This window comes from Poecile atricapillus, chromosome 1 (assembly GCF_030490865.1).
Source record: "Poecile atricapillus isolate bPoeAtr1 chromosome 1, bPoeAtr1.hap1, whole genome shotgun sequence".
In the NCBI taxonomy this organism is placed as follows: Eukaryota; Metazoa; Chordata; class Aves; order Passeriformes; family Paridae; genus Poecile; species Poecile atricapillus.
In genome coordinates, this window is record NC_081249.1 from 165,717,507 (window position 1) to 165,735,774 (window position 18,268).

The following is an 18,268-nucleotide window of genomic DNA, read 5'->3' on the forward strand; positions in this document are numbered from 1 at the left end:
GAAATAGGCGACACTTGGGAGTGTGGTTTACTGGTGGATTTGGCAGTGCTGGGCTAACAGCTGGGCTCACTGATCTTTGAGGTCTTTTCCTACATGGATAATTCTGTGATCCTGCGGCGTTCGCAGGTGTCTCAAAGATTTCGGACAGCACCGCCAGGGGGCGCACGCGCGGGGCGGGAGGGGCGTGGCCTAAGCACGCTGGGGGCGTGGCCTTATCGCGCCGAGGGCGGGGCCTGAGCGCGCCGGGGCGGGGCGGGGCCTCCTGCGCCTGTGCGCGGCGCCCCCGGAAAGGCGGCCACGTCTGCCGGAAGCGATGGGACTGAGCCGCCCGGTCCGGCCCGCGGCCCCGCGCTGACCGGCGGCCCCTCACGGCTCCCCTCGGGCCGGGGCGTCCCCCGCGCTTGCAGGAGGTGAGGCCGGGCCGTGCTGAGGCCCTTGCAGCTCCTGAGTTAGGCCGAGCCTGGGGAGGGCGGTGTACAGGCGGTGCTGGGGGTGGGGGATAGCGGCCGCTCTGAACGTCCCCGTCCCGGGAGCCGGGGTAGAGGCACACGCCGGCGCTGTGGTGTCGCAGGCCCGTGGTGCAGGTGAAGGCACGCACCTGCCCGCCGTGTTGGAGTCACGGGAGAGGCAGCGGGCTCCAGAGTTTGTGGGGGAGATCTGCCTGAGTCAGGTTGGGAATTTGCAAGCCGAGTGTCTGAGGCATAGTTGTTTTTGTGATACTCTGTAGCAGGTGGTGATACCTGAAACTGATGCAGTGGTCTGATTTTAATAGCCTTGATTTAAAAACTTATGTTTTGTGTGTTTTTCTCAGAAACTGATTTATTTCCATTAGTTACCAAGACAGCAAAATACCAAATGAGTAGAAGAAAAGTATTATAATAACTATAGCACTGATAGCTTAACACAGTTGTTTAGGTAAACAATATGCCTTGCTTTATCAGCAGCAATCTGATTTGTAATCCTTCTGGCTTTTGCAGTATATGGTCCTGAAGTTTTAATTGTACAGAGTTCATCAACAGACACTCATCATGTCTTGGCTTGCTGATCTCGCTGGAAAAGCAGAGGATCTACTCAACAGAGTTGATCAAGGAGCTGCATCAGCTCTGAGCAAAAAAGACACATCAAGCAGTGTAGTTTATGATAATAAGAACTTGGACTCTGCCAATGAGTATTCTGAAGCGTGCCAGCGTACTGGAGAACTGAAATACCAGACTTCATCCAAAGCAGCCTACATCTCCTCAGCAGCTGAAAATATTAAACACCAAAAGGCCACAATCCTGGCAGGAACAGCAAATGTTAAAACAGCACGTAGGACATCCTCAGAGGCGGCTTCTCCAGCAGAAAATGCTTCCACACCCAGAGCTGCCTCACATTTTGTGAGAAGAAAGAAGTCAGAGCCTGATGATGAGTTACTATTTGATTTTCTCAATAGTTCAGAGAAAGAACCTAATGGAAGGATAGATTCTAAAAAGGAGAAGAGCAAGGCACCTGTTCTTCAAAATCACTCTCGGACTTCAAGCATTAGTTCTGTGTCTACCAGTACACAGAGTGCAAAAACTACTGAAGATAATTCTGCCAGGAGCCAAGACAATGGTAGTTAAATAGTATTGAACCTAGAGATATTTAAAACCCAAGTATGTCTAGGGTAAGGCTAGGTAATGCATGAAACTGCATGTCACTTCATGAAACATTTAGTGGTGGTAATATGTCAAATGGGTGAGGTACAGCAGGACCTTTCACTTTTCATCACTGGGTTAATACTACGTAGCATGTTAATTTGACAAACAATGTAATTAATACCTAAATCTTTTGTGCTCTGGATCTACCTTGTTGCTCACCCTAACCTCTCTGAGCTGTGGTCTATCCTTGCTTCAGCCCCATATGTCCCTAAGTAGAAGCACAGGTGCTGCTGCTTTTGTTTGGTCGCTCAGGCCCTTAGCTGTTGTTGGGAGGGGGAATGACTTTACCCACGGAGTGATGGTGCTGGCTGCTGCCCAGTGCAGTGAGGTGGGGTGAGGTGTTCCCTGTTCCACCATGCAGGAGGGGTGAGCTGACAAACTTGCTTGGCCTGCAGGAAGCTGGATACGGACAGGCTGGTGTAGAGCTACAGGCATGAGAGAGACAGAGAGATAAAGCCTCTGGGTTTGCCAGGAGTAGTTCATGAGTGCAGTCTTAAGTCCTGAATCCTGAATGAGCCTCCAGGGCAGACAGTCAAAAGCTGGGGCTGGGCTCAAGTCAACCACACAAATGAGAATGTGGCTGGGAAGTGTCAGGAACTTGTGTTCTCTTATCCGACTGTCCAGCCTGTACTCACTCCATCCTTGTTGCTGTGTTACTTTGCTGTTGCTTATTTTAGAAAATTGAAGCAAGTGGTTCTGTTATTAGTAATGTGGTTAGAATACTTTATTATTTGTTTAGCACTTTGAGCTTGTAAAGTATTGTAAATGCCAGTTTTTTATTTACTACATTAAGTATGCTGAAAACCTTTAGATGCAAAAAGGGTAATTTCTAAATATGTGAATATTTTTCTTTTTCTGAGTCCATGACTTTTTAGTAAGGTTTACTATTAATAATAAATAATACAGATGTGTTAGACCTGGCTCTATGGCCTTGCTGATTGGTGCTTAAGAAACCTTTGTTTTGCTCAGTGTGGCTTGTGGAATTTTCTTCTGAGGATTTTTGAGCAGAGTTTGCATTGTGGAGCTGCTAAATAAGAAAGAATGCAGTTATAATACAGGATTTGAACATGCTGTTTTCCAAAGCTGATTGTACAGATGTATCTGTGTCATTTAAATATTCAGCACAGAATCTGTTGAAGTAGCTTGTGATATATTAGCTATAGACAAAACCAATTAACATTATACTTTGTCTACTGCCATGGCTATAATCTAATCTGTACTATAAATGGCTCATTTCTTGCTTCATCAGCTTAATTAATCTATTGAATTTTCCAGACAAAGAAATGCCCAAATTATTTTATAAGTTGGAAACTGTGTAAATAAATCAAAGGAAAGATAATGACACTTCTTAAGATTGCTTTAATTAGAAAAGAGCTTGAGAAAATGTGGAAGAAATCTTCCTGTCACTGCTGCTACTTGTGGGTGTGGTGTTGCTCAGAATTAATAGTGTGCCCCCATTCCTGGGCTTGGGATGTTAGGGTCTGTTGCAGTGGTAAGAAGAAAGGTGAAGCAGCTTAGTTCATGATCACAGGGGGAAGTAAATAATGCTTTAACAATTTCACTGCAGTCTTGCTTAGAATTAGTTGCAGTCTGGCCCTGTGGATTTTCAGCAGTTATTCACCTGAGACATACTAAATTCAGTAATAAGTTTGGATTGCCTGCTTGTTCATTGCTTGCTATGTCATTTTATCTTAACATTGCTGCAAAGCTTCCAATTATATGCATGCTGGAATCAAGACTCTTAGAGTGCATATGTAGCTTTCACAGCATTAATCAAGGATACTGTGTGTGTATGATGGGAAAAAGCTGTTGATTCCTCCTTCCCTCCAGAGGACTGTTGTTGAGAATACTACTAGGAGCTTCTGTATTGCTCTCTCTTTTAAAATTAAATTTGCATTAGCAAAATCTGAATGGAAACCCAGAATGAGATTGTTCTAAAAATTCCTGCAGTTAGTTGCTACATATATTTAGTGGTTTTTGTTACTCTTCAACTTCTGAGAACTTCTCTGAGCAGCTAAATTATAAATACAATGTTAATATTTTAAAATCCTAAAATTGCCATTTATGTAATAAGAAATTTTATAGCTTCCATGTCTTGTCTTGCAGTATTAACAAAAGCACTGCATGATGCATGTAAATAGCCCTGATTTGCGCAGTCCCTCATGAGAAGCAGCTCCATATTCCATTTCAGCATAAACTATTTTGATTTATTTTCATTGTTATTCCTTAACCATTGATGCAGAACATGGAACTACTGTTTATAGAAGGGCAGTTTACAAACACATGCATTTGTTCTAAGATGCATCTCTCTGTACAGAAACTCCAGACAGTTCAGACTCCGGCCTGGGAGCACAAGGGAGTGGCCTGAAGGATTCATCACTAAGTGCAGCAACCAACCCCAGCCTTTCAAGTAATGATGATTCCAAATCTCATGAGCTGTCCAATCTTCGCCTGGAGAACCAGCTGCTGCGAAATGAAGTTCAATCTTTAAATCAAGAAGTGGCCTCATTAATACAGAGGTCCAAAGAAACACAAGAAGGTACTTCAGCTATATCATTAGTAAAATGTTAGTGAACTAGGAAGCAATGCTCTATGTATTTATAATAAAAACTTTCCAAGTACATTTGCATGTATGACTTCCCATGTAATGAGATGGGAGAAATTAAAAGGCTGTTCAGCTACAAAGTTAAAACAGATGTTGATTAAAATGATGTGCTCAAGTTAGTTACAAAACTTACATCTTAATAAAACACTGGCAACAAATACCATGTTTAAAATACTTTTCTTGCATTTTAAAGGCTTTTGCAAAATACATATTTTCAAATGAGCAAATTCCTTTGAATACTTCAAACTGACTACTTTCTGGCTGTAGTAGAGACTATAGTCTCTGATGCCTAGAAACTGATGGAAAAAATATAAAATTAGTATTTTTAATATGACATCACTGGCATTTTCAAAGCCAAATGAAATTACAAATGTTAAAAATGTGAGTACAAGTTAAACAATAGACCTGAGAGCAAACTCCTGCTGTTAGGCATTAAGTTGAGGTACAACATTTTTTTCACATTAACTGCATAAGCCAGATAATTTTAATATCCAGTGAAGTTTAATGTGTGATGTTAGATTAAAAACAGAAGCTTCTAAGTATTCAGGCATTATTCACAATTGGTGTATTTTTCCATTGTATTTTATGTGACAATAAGCTCAAACTAGAACTAAACTAGTTGCTTTATGCAGACATTTCTGTTGGCACAGGGATATTTGACAGTAGGCCATGGCAGGGGATGGGGCAGATGAAATGTGTCATCTGCCGTGTGACTCAGAAGGAAATGTCTATTTTGAGATCACCTCTAAAATTTTCTGGGTTGTGCTTTGACAGCCAGTCTGGCATTTGTTACTTCCTGGTAGCTCATAAATTTTCAATTTTACTTCAACTTGGTTGTATTTAATTTTTTATCTTTAAGAAATAAGGTGCCTCCTGACTCCTTACAAGACCTTGCAATATCTACTTTTGTAAACTTCAAAGAAATTTCTTATTTTGTAGAACTGAACAAATCTCGGGAGAAGGTGGAGAAGTGGAATGTTGACCATTCAAAGAGTGACAGGATGGTTAGAGAACTTCAGGCTCGAGTGGATGATCTGACAGAAGCTGTTGGTGCCAAAGATTCACAGCTAGCTGTGCTGAAAGTACGGTTGCAAGAAGCTGATCAGCTCTTAAGTTCTCGGACAGAAGCTTTGGAAGCACTGCAGAGTGAAAAATCACGGTACTTCATAATTTCATACTTTGGAATTCTGCGAATAGTAGTAAACTTGAAAAAAATCAAGGTAGATAATTTAGTGTCTTCAAGGATAGAAGATTAATGAGGAAAGATTTGACATACAAGGATTAAAGTTTGCACTAAAACTGCTCTGTCATAGTTGGCAGTGGGAACAGGACAAATGAGTATTAAATAGGGCATCCCTTGGCATCTGATTATTGAAATCCATTTTGTGTAAAGTGTTTGTGTCAGAGGCGTGAAGGTCCCAATACTTTTTTTTCTTGAAAAATAGACTTGCTTATCTACAAATATAAAGATTTTTCTGAACCTATCTCACTGCTGGGATGTGGATACTCCACAATATAGGCCAGAGAGGAGAAGTGTGAATCATTAACTCCAGGCCTCATGCCTGTAGTCTGTGTGCAGTAATCTACTGGGCAGATTTTCAAAGCTGGTCTGGAAGCCAGGAGGTTATATTTCTACATGAAAAATCACACTAGCTTGCTCACTTTCCTACTAACGTGTCTCTGTTTCAGGATAATACAAGACCACAGTGAAGGAAGCAGTTTACAAAATCAAGCCCTTCAGACTCTTCAGGAGAGGCTGCGTGATGCAGACTCTGCACTCAAGCGAGAACAAGAAAGTTACAAACAAATGCAGGTTAGACATGTAGAGTAAGGAAGACTTTTAAGACTCTGCTTCTGAGATGCGATCCATGAGGTTCCATGTGCTCTCTCTTCCCTTTGACTTCAGTTCCTCTTCAGGGTACTAATTATTTAGAAGAATGTGCTATCAGCTGCTCTAAATACCCCTCAGATGCTAATTTATTTCTTATGTATTATCTTGAAGGGTTCATGAATAAAAGTTTTTGATGTTAATGTTGACAATTTTTATTATTATTAATCATTTTATGTCAACATATTGACAATTTTTTTTCATGCTAACTTTAATGTTAATACATGTTTTAAAAGTAAATCAGTAATCAGTTTAGTTTTCCATGGTGTGTTGCTACACAACGTATTGTTATGCAATTTTACCGTGATGAGGGATCACCTCTGTGGTAAAGATGCAAGTGCATTATTGATAGAGAATGTTTTCTACACTTAATTTGGCCTTTGTTAGGTATAATGACATCTCTGAAAATCTTTTATCAGTGTCTGTTCTGTTTTTTTTTACAGTACTTCAAAATATGTCATACGACAATTGATATTTTTTGAGGGGCAAGCTTGTTTTTTGTTTGCTAAATAAATGTGAATAATAGGAAGATTGTTATTCCCTTGCTATTTGTGGTGAGGGAAAGAAAAGCATATTCTTACTCAGATTATTTACCACTTGCTTAAGCAAGCAGAGTTTCTTTCCATGTAGCAGTAATGTGTCTTTCAGCTGGAGTTGGTAGATAGGAGGTGGTGTGCTCTGTGTAGGTGCTTTTAAACTTCCTTTTTTTCTTCCTAGGTTAAAGTTGAGACTGTGTTTAAACACAAGGTATTGTTTCTTTATTGCCAATAGAATGAGTTTGCGGCTCGTCTAAGTAAAGTGGAAGCAGAACGTCAGAACCTGGCAGAAGGGATAACTGTAGCAGAGAGAAGGTATTTAGATGAAAAGAGGCGAGCTGATGAGCTTCAGCAGCAAGTCAAAGTAACTAAAAGCCACCTAGAATCTGCAAAACAGGAACTGACAGACTATAAACAGAAAGCTACTCGCATTCTCCAAGTAAGCATTGTTGTGAAGAAATGCAGTGTGATTTGTATGCTTTAACTGTTTTAAGGTGTTATGCTTCAAGTAATCTAACTTGTGGTATTTTTTTTTTTATGTGACCTGTAATGTGTTCTGTGGCATATCCATGATGTTACATATACAGAACAGCTACCAGTCTGCCTTTTGTAAACTTAAGTTTACAGATGAAGTTATGGAATTGAAATGGTAGTTCAGGTCCTGAACCCAAAAAAAATCCAAGTGAACCATTGCATTTATTATGCATCATCTGTCAGTGTGTTCCACATCCAAGAGTCCAGATAGCTAAGTAGATGAAATCTACAATTTGTTCCATATCCAGTATTCTTGATTCAAGAATATTGCTCTGTTCTGCTTGAGGCTGAAGCGTAGCACAGAATGGGTACATACCGTGTCACCAGAGAATATTTTTCCATGTCCTGAAAGGTTGCTTGTGGTTAATGTTATATGAACAGTGGAAATCTGATATTTTGTGCAGAGTTCTGTACAATATAGATTGTCAAAGATACCATGTCCAGATGTGGTTGGTTTGAGTCTTGTTTATAAGTGTTAGCAAGATGTTGAAGACAGAGATCTCTTTAGAATAGTTATTTTAGTGAAATGTTCAAGGACAGGTTTTAAATCACCTGGTAAATATGTAAAGCCTAAAATCACAAGTCAGTGCCAAGGTAACATTAGGCTTACTCTAAATAAAATGGTTTATCCTCTTTCCTGGAAGAGTTATCGCTGTATTTGGTTCCTGATTTTGTTGGCAGGAGAGAAAGGGGGTCAGTTTTGTCTATAGTGTCTATTGGTGTGCATCTTGTCTGTTTCAGTACCAAGAGGGCCAAAGTTGTTTTCCATGACAAGTTTAACATTCCAGGCACTTGTAAAGAACAAAGCTGTACTCTTCCACAGATAACATAGGCTTTCAGTAAAATTAACCTTACAGCATACAGGAAATCAGAAAAATTACCAGTATGGAAGCATTTTCATTTTCAAATTTCTAGTGTCATTATTGGATAAAAGAACAGATAAACCAGTCACTATAGCATAATCTAGTTGAGCACTTGTTCAGTGCTGCTATAAATAACATTGATTTATTTTTTCAGTCCAAAGAAAAGTTGATAAACAGCTTAAAAGAAGGCTCTGGTATTGAAGGCCTGGATAGCAATGCAGCAGGCACGGTGGAACTGGAGGAACTGAGACATGAGCGAGACACTCAGAGAGAAGAAATACAAAAACTAATGGGACAAATACAACAGATGAGAACAGAGCTGCAGGTACCTGTGCCTATGTACACCTGTATTTGCAGTTGGCTACGACAAAGGACTGTTCTCTTGTGTATTGTGGGTCTGTTGTTTCTAGTATTTATTACCTTACTTCTCTCTTCCCTCATTACTGTGCACTCCTTTTGAGGGAAGCATTTCTTTCCTAATAATCATAATGATTTCTCTAGCTATCACCTATATTCTTTTCTGCAACAAAAATCCTTGAAGCACTGTAATCCAAGTCATCTGCTGGCATAATGGGCTCAACACCGCAGATGCATGCAAGCCCACTTTGCAAAGTTTTAGCCTGTAGACAGTAGAAAGGAAGCAGCAGGGGCTTTTCATGTTCACAAAACACATTTATTTTATTACTGTGTTACTAAAAATATTCTGTATAAAATGACCAAGTGTAATTTATTCAATACACCCACACCTTCCTTTTCCTTTGAAGAAATGTTGCATACACTACTTTTCTTGTTGTTACCTAGGGCAGATTTGCAGTAACATTTGAATGTTAGTGAAATGGTTATATTTGTGTTCATTTCAGGATATGGAGACACAGCAGGTAAGCGAAGCTGAGTCAGTGAGAGAGCAGCTTCAAGACCTACAAGAGCAGATATCAGCACATAAAATGGCCAAGCAAGAGGCAGAAGCTGAACTGGAACGGCAAAAACAGGTAATGAATTCTTGAAAGCTGAATCTCTTTTTAGGCTTCATGTGGTGCCATCAACAAAGCATTTGGCTTAATAAGAGAATATTTGGATACTTGGGCAGTGTTTGATTAATGTTTTGTCTAGTACTCCAAAGAAATGGCTAAAAGCTTGGTGAATGTCACTAGGTCAAGGAAAGTGCAGGCAGGACTAAGCAATGGTCAGAGATCCTGCTGAATAAACAGTACCATAAGGGAGTGCACAGAATTGATCAGAATCTTGAATTTTATTCAGCATGGAAATAATCAAATAACAGGGATGTAGTAACAAGTGTAACATTTTTTATATCAAAAAACCCTAATACTGAAAGTGGCTACTGTGGAACTTCCTGTGCTGTTAATACATAAGGTGTAGCTTGTAAAGCAATGTCATTGTAATACCAATTTAGAGGTAATTTATTTAATCCATTTGTTACTCAGTTCTGAATCTAATTGTCATTACTTCTAAACTGCTCTAGTAGACAAATCGCTGACAAAATTATGTTAATGAATTCTGTTGGAATTGTGTCATCTTTTTGAGCAAATTCTGTCTTGATTTAAGCAGTTTTGTGCTATAAAGAGAGCAGGGAAAAAAACGCAAACTCGTATTCCATGTGAACAAACTTATTGTGCAGTAGGAATTGGAAAAATACTTTGCACCCTGTTAAAAAGTTTCCTTGTAAGAAAAAGCTTATGTAAAGAGAATTAATAATGAAGAAAGCACAAGTTCTCTGTATCTTCTAGGAACAATTTATCTCATAGGATTATCTGTCCTTTCAGAAATTGCATTTTAATGAGATGGTCGTAGCTTGAACTAATTAAAAGGCAGAAGTCAAGGTCTGCTCTTGATGGGGTAGCTGATGTTTATTATGTCAAAGCAGATGGCAGATGGTATTTTGTTACTCCTGCCCTTCTGAGGAATATGCTTTAAGTCAATAGAAAGAGTGAGGTGAATTAAAAAAGCATCAGTTATTGCAGAAACTGAAATCTTCCTTTTGATGACACCCATTTACATGTGCTTTTAACATAATTGCTTGTGTTGATACTTGATGTAATTATGGTCAGTTCTATCTGGGAATTGCTTTAACTATTGTCCTAAGGTTTCTGAAACTGAAGATGGAAAATAAATAGAGGTGTTATTTTTTTGTACATCTGATGATGGTTCAGAGGGAGAACAGGGTCATCTGTTTTCTGTAGCAACTGACAGCTGAAGTGATAGTGATTTGAAGATTGTCTTAATTTAAAATATAAGCTTGATAGGTCTGTAAGTGGGAGCTAAACCAGCCACTAAATCATGGAGTAACAAAACTTAGATTTATTCTTCAGTATTTATTTTTTTTTTACTAATCCTCCTTTCACATCTGCTATGTTAATTTATCCTAAACTTTAGAGGAAAATGTATGTCATAGAGAATTATAGCTATGCCAGTGGTTTTCAAACATGTTTAAAGAATGATATTTTGAATTAATGAGTTTATTTTAGGAATACAGATACCCCCTAAGTATTTTGTAATTCCTACATTATTGACATAGTTTTAAGATAGCACTACAACAAATGGTGAAAGTGTAAGGAAGATAAAATTGTGGTCCAAATGAAATTGTGTGACTTGCAGTAAACTAGTCTGCATTGATATTTATATTAGGGCAGCCTCCACAGAAGAATTTAATTGGCCTTGTAGGTTGTGTCTTGGTACTCAGCTTTCTCTATCCCCATACCCCCCATCCTAGCCAGACATGTAACTAAGATAATATTCCAGTTTTTATTGGATTGCAGCATGTTGCTTTCTTGTGTTCTGTTGTGAAACTCTAGATAACTGGAGTTAGTATCTCAAAATATATGTATGTATGAAGTCTTCTATGTGTAATTGTGATACATTTTATAGGAACTTCATTATACTGAAGAAGAATTGTATCGAACGAAGAGTACTTTGCAAAGCAGAATAAAAGACAGAGAGGAAGAAATTCAGAAGCTCAGAAATCAGGTGTGTATAGAAAATAATTTTCTCTTATTTTCTATATATATATTAGAATAAATATAATGAATATAATATTTATTTTTAAAATAAATATATAATATAGTAAATAATAAATAAATGTAATAAATATATATATAATATAAATATCCTGAAAAATCCTGTAAGCATTCTACTAGTGAGGTACAGTGTACTTGTTTTCAATAAAGAGTAGAGTTTTGAGAGTAGGAAGTACAAGAAGTGAACCATGTAAATAGCCTATTTTATAGTTGTATGTGCTTTTATATAAAGTGGGGGGAAAATCAGCCACTGTCCCAGCTAGACCTGGTGAGGGGTGTTGCATCAACGTTCTTGTCTTTGCAAAGACAAACTAAAAAACTCGATGGAGTTTAATTAGGTCATTATGAATTCTGCCAAGATCCTTGTAACTGTTGAAAGAACCTAAGTTATATATCCTGCATATACAGTTATCCATCTAGCCCACTGTTCTGTCTTGGCCAGTGGCAGTAGGGCCAGCAGGTGAGCCTGTCCAATTATTTCATTCCAGTGTACCTGCCCAACATCAGCAATTGAATTAGGGTTGTTAGTATTTAAGTCTTAACTAAGTGCTACTGCTGTGCTGATGGACCTGGTTCCCTTCTATCAGTTTAATCCCTTTTGGAACCTCCTCATAGTTGTGAGTCCCCACTGTCTCCTTGGGCAGCAGGAAGGCAAAGGCCTTGTTCTGTTAAGTTACCTTAGCATAGTGAAAAGTAGGCTGTTGGTGGAGAAATTGGTAGTCTGGAGTTGGGTGTGGTCAGCTGAGCAGTTACAGCGTCAGGGTTTGGAAATGGCTGTGATGTGATACAGATTTCTTGGGAGTGATGGCAGGTGAATTTAATGCTGAACTTCAGGACCACCTGCACCTGCCTAGTTGCAGGCACCTAATTTGTGTTTTGGATAGCTGTATTTCCTGATGATTCTGTTTTTTCATTAATGAAGCTGCGTCTGTGGAATATGATGCCACAAAGTGGCTGAGGTCCAAGACTGTAGTGAATAGATGAGCTATTGCACATATGGCAGACCTGGTGATTCCCGTTTGCTTGAAATATTTTCTGCAAATTGAATTACATCATCCATGTGAAATGCATGATCCATTTGCTGGCCTTGCAGTTTCTATTTGCTAGTACAATCATGTTTTCTGCCTTGGTGCTCCTCAGTTCTTCTGCAACATATCCTGCATTTTCACCATTCATTTGTTTTTCTGTAAAATGGCATCAGATTCTCCCCATTTGTACTGAGTTTTTCCTTCCTTGCTTGAAAACATTTTTACATATGTACTAAGTTGAAGGTATGGTAGCCAGGCTGGATTAGCTTGCTACTGATTGCTGTTTAGACTTATCTCTGAGGCATAGCATGGATGTTGTGATCAAATTTAGGCTTATACAGAAACTTTCATATTATTATAGGTGGAAAACAGAAAAATACATGTTTACCTAGAGTTTCTTATGTAATGTGAACAGTTAACAACTGTTGAAATTAAGTTTTCTCTTTATTGCGCTCACCAGTGATAGTTTTGATGGCATTATCCTGTAAAAATTCTGCAGTGGAGTAACTTAGTTCTTGAGGGCTTAGGCTATTATAGAGCTTTGTGACATGTCAGAGTTTGAATTTAGAGTGATTTTTTTTTTTTTTGCTTATTTTTAGCTCACAAACAAGACTCTAAGCAGTAGTAGTCAGACAGAATTAGAAAATCGGCTTCATCAGCTGACAGAAACACTAATTCAGAAGCAAACCATGTTAGAGAGCCTGAGCACAGAGAAAAACTCACTTGTGTACCAGCTGGAACGGCTTGAGCAACAGCTGAAGGCTATCCAAGGCACAAGTGCTAATGGACCTTCCATTAACATGGCAGGCATTGATGGTGCTGAAGGTAAATAAGGAAATACAATACTTAAAACTCTTGTCTTTTCTGCAGTCCAGGCTTTTTTGTTTCCTAATGCCTTTTTCTGAAAGTCTGAGTTTGTAAGGATAAATAAGTGCTGAAAATAGGCCACTTATTCTAGAGACCTTCTCTACAGCAGCCAATATCATAGTTAACTAGAAGCTCCTTTTTGTGAGCAAATTACTTCAGTAAATCTAATAAAGCAAATCTAGTCTTTAATTTTCAGTACTATGGCGCTATTGAAACAATTCTGTCACAGGTGCAAAGAAACTTGTATTTTGGGGTTCAACCTGAAAATTAGAAACAGGATTTAAGTATTCCCTTGCAAAAAAGGTTTGGGAGAAGAGTAAGAATGGAATACTTCCTTTTGAGACTTGATCTGGTTGAAACTAATTTCTTCTTGGCTTTCTGTTTTTCTTGAAAAGAGGCTTAAAATGTGATGGTTCTGATGAGGCTGGTTTTTCAGTCCTGTATCTCTGGGACAACCTCAGCAGCTGATCCGTGGTGTTGAGATGTTACTTTTCAGAGACAAAATTTGTCATTTTGTATATATTTTAAGTAACTTTAAAAGCAAGGGACAATCACCAAGAGGTGGGAAATAACAGCCCAGACTTTTTCTCTGTGGGAGTTGTTTGTAAGTAACTTCAGAGAGCTGAATTTAGTTACACTAAAGTAACATTATCAAATCTTTTTTTTAAATAAAGTTGATACGTAGTAAAAATGTAAATAAAGTAAAACACTGTTGAAGGTACAAGTTAGTGTCAGAAATGCTAATCAAAGTTTCACTGTATGAGAGTAAAAAAAAAAATTGGAGAAACTGTGCCAATATCAAGCCTGTCATTTTATACTCCTAATAATAGTTATTGTGACATCATGGAATTGAATATCAAGATATCCCTTTAGTAAACGAATAAATTTTAAAAATATACTAAGTTGAAGAAAAGTTTGATTTGATTGTAAGTTTATCAAGAACTGATGACACTACAGTCATATTGAACATTATTTTTTTATTCTTTTTACATGTATTTGTTATATACCATCAATTTGTTTTATTTAAACAACATGTCTAATTTTATTTCACTTTTTCCCATCAAACAGGTGCTCGTCTGCGTAGTGTTCCTGTCCTGTTCAGTGACACAGACACCAGCATGGCAGGAGTGTACGGCAGAGTCCGCAAAGCTGCCAGTACTATAGATCAGTTTAGGTAAGAGTGTCCTGAGGGAACAGGTTTGTAATTGCTGTCATCCTTTTACAGTTTTACAGTAGACACACTTTGGTGCCTATTATTCCCTTTTACAAAGGGAAAAGTTTAAAATAATGCAGCTAAAGTATGGTATAAAATGCTAAGTATTGATCCACTTCACTTGTGCTTTCCTATGATACTAATATTCTTAAACTTTTGCAAATTATTGTCAATTATTTAAACAAAGCTCTTACAGATTTTGATGCAAGAGGTTCCCTAAGTTATGAAAAAAGTCTAACTGAATTCATTACAGTCTTCTACATATTTTACTTTCAGAAGTTTTGACCGTGTGTGTGGTAAACACTGTAAGAGTGTATTAGTGGGGGAGTATCATCTGTACTCTTTCAGTCCCAGTGAAGACAAGATTCTGCCTTCTAAGCCAAAGCAGCTTTTTACCTTGGAAGATAATCTATTTGAGGAATTAGTAAATGAAAATCATTCTGGATCCAGCAATAAATTTGCTTTGATCCCTTTCTGAGAAGCTAGGTGAATTGACAGTATTGACAGCAAAGGTCTGCTACAAAACTTGAAACAAATACCAACAGAAAACAAAATTTGGTAATACTTTGTAGTCCTTTGAAAGCAAGATAGCTTGATAGAAAGTTCTTTGTGCTTCCATGGTACTTGAATTTCATTGTGAAAGGATTTCTGTGATTGGGAAAAAATCAGGAGTTTATGTTTAATGGTCTGAATTTTCTCACCCCACGTAATGTTTTGAGTACATGAAGTAAAATTCAAGACAACAACAAAGCCTTGTGTGTGTTTGAAAAAATTCAAGACAGAAATAAAGCCATGGGATTTGTGGTGACTGGGATGAGAGAACAGGGATTTATTGCTCAATGTTGAATTGTGTGTTTTGTTTTCTTTTGCTACCTGTGTAGCATTCGGCTGGGAATCTTTCTGAGGCGATACCCCATAGCAAGAGTCTTTGTAATCATTTACATGGTGAGTCAGCTTTCTTGAATGCAAGATTTCTATAGCCAATGTCTGTGCCAGTATGTCTTAAATGGCAAGACTGATGTTCAAAAGGCCATAATTCACAACTCAATGTGGGTTTTAGGAAAGTGGACGAAATAATACACAAAAGCATTTTGGAGTCCTGTTCCTTGACAGTTTTCAGTTTTTCCTAGAAACTGTTAGTATAAGAGTCTTAAAGGCACTTATGTAAATACCACTTAAAGGCCTATGAAAGTGGATTTCTAGTAGTAAAATATGGAATGAAGGTGACCAGTTGCCAAGGTTAACCTTGCCATGTCTGCATGCATTGCATTTAGGAAAATGACATTTTTTAATATTTGACTCTTCACTTTGATTTTTTTTTCAGTGGCTAATGATTGGTCTCCTCTAGTAGCTAAAACATCAGCAAGACAAGTTGGGTTTTTTTGTAGAGTTAAACAAATAGTAGAAAATTGCTCACCCAAATGGAGCAAAACTGTCAGGCTGGCAATTGCTAGAAGTGAAATGCCTCCCTTATCCACTAGAGGGCAGGTGCCTGTCAGCTGCAGGGACCCGTGGATAGTCAGCCTCTGTTAAAAACACTGAAGACTTCTGCTGCCTGAGCTGCAATCTGAAGGGAAATTGATGGTGGCTGTATAGGAGCTGGGAAGTCAGTGGGAGTTACCCCTTTTCAGCTCAAACCTTGACCATGACTAATCTAACTTGAATTTTTTAAAATATTTTTTAAAAAATAAATGTGGGTTATGTATTTTTCTTTGCATTCCAGGCAGCTTCTATTCTAATTGGATGGTTTCAGCTAAATTTGAATGAGAATTAACATTCCTACAGAATTCATAGAAATGCCTCAAATCAGTGCCTGTGATAAGGAGAAGGAAATCAGAGCTTGGCTGGTTTACAGTCTGGTGTCAGCCAGTTGGCAAAGGAGTAGTGGCTTACCAGTCACTCAAGGCACATCACATAATGTGCTGGCTGGGGACTGGATATCAGAGGGAACAGCTGAAGTCACTGTGGCAGGGAGGAGAAGAGAAACTAGACAAACACAAATCTGTAGCAAAACAGGCTGCTTTATTTTTGCTGCTTGAGTAAAGTCTTTAGTTTTCTGTAAGTAGCTTTTTTAGAATCTGATTCAGAATTTCATTTTTCAAATGCCAATCTTTTTTAGAAGTATATGATTAATAGAAAAACTATTTCAATCAAAATATTTCTACAAAACAAGTTTGATCAGCTCTCATTGGGAGCCCTCCTGTGGCTGGTGATTGTCAGTGCTAAGTTTATTTCTTTTCTTTTCCCAGGCATTGCTTCATCTCTGGGTTATGATTGTTCTCCTTACCTACACCCCAGAAATGCATCATGACAGTCCCAGTGGCAGGTAGACTGAGACAGGACCATATGCTGTGCTAATGTAATGTGGACTGGCAATGCCTTTGAATTATCAGTCCTGAAACATCAGCAAACTTTTCCTCATGGTGTTTCAGAAGAATGAAAACCATCATGCCTGATTTATCACTACCTTTCAAACACGTGTGTAATACTATGTAGCTTTTTCAATTTGCCTAAAAGAGCATCACTTAGCTGGAGAAATGAAGCTGTTAAGCTAAGCTCTGATTAGCCTTTACATTTTATGTAGACCCTCTGGTGGTTAGAGTGAAAGATAAGGCTTGTTCTGCAGAGAAATGAAAGGATTTCTGAAATCACAGATATATCTGGTACAAATTACTTTAGGTCATACTGGATGTGGGCTATGGTCAGGTAATAAACTGTATTTAGCATTTTAAATAAACTTCTTTCTGGTTGCTTTCAGTTGGCTTTTGCACTTATGTTTTTAACTTTGTATATAATAGGCTTTTCCTTAACATTAACTGGAAAAAGGACAATGGATTGGTGCAATATATTTTTGTAAATAAGTTTAAGAATAAAATATTATGCATTCTTCTTAGCTTTGTACTTCTAGTGCAAGAGATGTATCTTTCCTACAAACTGAATAGTGGGGCTGCCTATTTAAAGGCTGGTATTTTAGCTTTATTAGAGAAAGAGAGATGGTTTTTGAGAAGGAAGGTTTAAACTGTTGAGAAGTAATGGTGTTTCTTTTTGCACTTGAAATTTGTATATTTTAACTTCATTTTCTTATACCTCTCTCATTAGTACATGTCTTAATCAGAACTTATTAAAACATTTATTTTCTAAAGCTTTGGGTATGTAATTAAAACTATTTCTATATGAAATCTATCAAAACATTAAAAATTTCTCATGTCTAAACACTCACCAAATATACTAATAAACAAACCTCATCAAATACTTATAGTAAAACCCAAAATACCAAACCTACTGTAGAAGTTCTGTTGTCAGGTTGTGGCATTCTGTAATTATGAATTCTCAAGAGACAATCACACAAGGTCACTTTCTTAAGAAATTTCTTGGTTTTTTGTGTGGTGCTCACAGCTGAGTAATGAAAAGATGACTGCAAGCAGTTTGTCACTCTTGCTCTTAAGGATGTGGTTCAGTTTTCATGTGGTTTGAACACAAAGCATTAGGTCCTGTGCATGAAGTCTGTCATGCTGGCTCCTATGGAAGTGTTACAGTGGACAAATGCCTCTATTGCTGCTCTGATTCAGATCTTGCAGAGAAAACAGAAATGTTTGGATAAACTGAGTAATAAAAGAGCATTTATTCTAAGTTGTGTCTGCCCTCTATCACATTTATTGCATTTTGCCTAATTCCTGCTGCCTGTTTTCTTTTCAATTCTGGTACTAAAGCCACTTTTGAACCCCAGGGGGAGCTGATTGATATGGAAAGAAATCAAATAAAGGATCTTTGCACACTCATATTCTACACACATCCTGTGTTTTCATTTAAACACTTCCAAAAAACCTGAAGCTTTGGATATTTGAATATATTGTGATATTTTGGGGGGTACATTATTAGTGATATAAACCCTTACAGCTTTATATCTATTCTTACTTCCTTTTCTTTTGGTTTCCCCCCGCTTTTTTTTTTTTTTTTTTTTTTTTGTGTGTGTGTGTGTGTGTGTATTTTTGGTTGGTTTGTTTGTTTGTAGGGTTGTCTGGC

The 18,268-nt window shown here is 38.0% G+C and overlaps 1 protein-coding gene across 2 annotated transcripts; it reads left to right on the forward strand.

Annotated features, from left to right (window-relative positions):
- Positions 1 to 264: 264 nt before the first annotated feature.
- Positions 265 to 18,024, forward strand: GOLGA5 (golgin A5). 2 transcript variants are annotated; one of them, XM_058856981.1, is made up of 13 exons: positions 265 to 410; positions 978 to 1,593; positions 3,997 to 4,218; positions 5,224 to 5,443; positions 5,974 to 6,097; positions 6,944 to 7,147; positions 8,260 to 8,430; positions 8,966 to 9,094; positions 10,989 to 11,087; positions 12,765 to 12,990; positions 14,101 to 14,206; positions 15,127 to 15,190; positions 16,495 to 18,024. In XM_058856981.1, exons 2-13 carry the CDS (start codon positions 1,029 to 1,031, stop codon positions 16,573 to 16,575), a joined length of 2,211 nt encoding a protein of 736 aa, XP_058712964.1. In that variant the 5' UTR covers positions 265 to 410; positions 978 to 1,028; the 3' UTR covers positions 16,576 to 18,024. The 2 variants fall into 2 exon arrangements, with proteins under 2 accessions (XP_058712964.1, XP_058712972.1); XM_058856989.1 differs by lacking the exon at positions 265 to 410 and adding an exon at positions 471 to 670.
- Positions 18,025 to 18,268: the final 244 nt, after the last annotated feature.

Coding starts and splice junctions, on each gene's coding strand:
- GOLGA5 (XM_058856981.1), top strand. CDS start 1,029: ATGTCTTGGCTTGCTGATCTCGCTGGAAAAGCAGAGGATCTACTCAAC. Junction 8,431..8,965: donor AGATGAGAACAGAGCTGCAG/GTACCTGTGCCT, acceptor TGTTCATTTCAG/GATATGGAGACACAGCAGGT. Junction 11,088..12,764: donor TTCAGAAGCTCAGAAATCAG/GTGTGTATAGAA, acceptor GCTTATTTTTAG/CTCACAAACAAGACTCTAAG.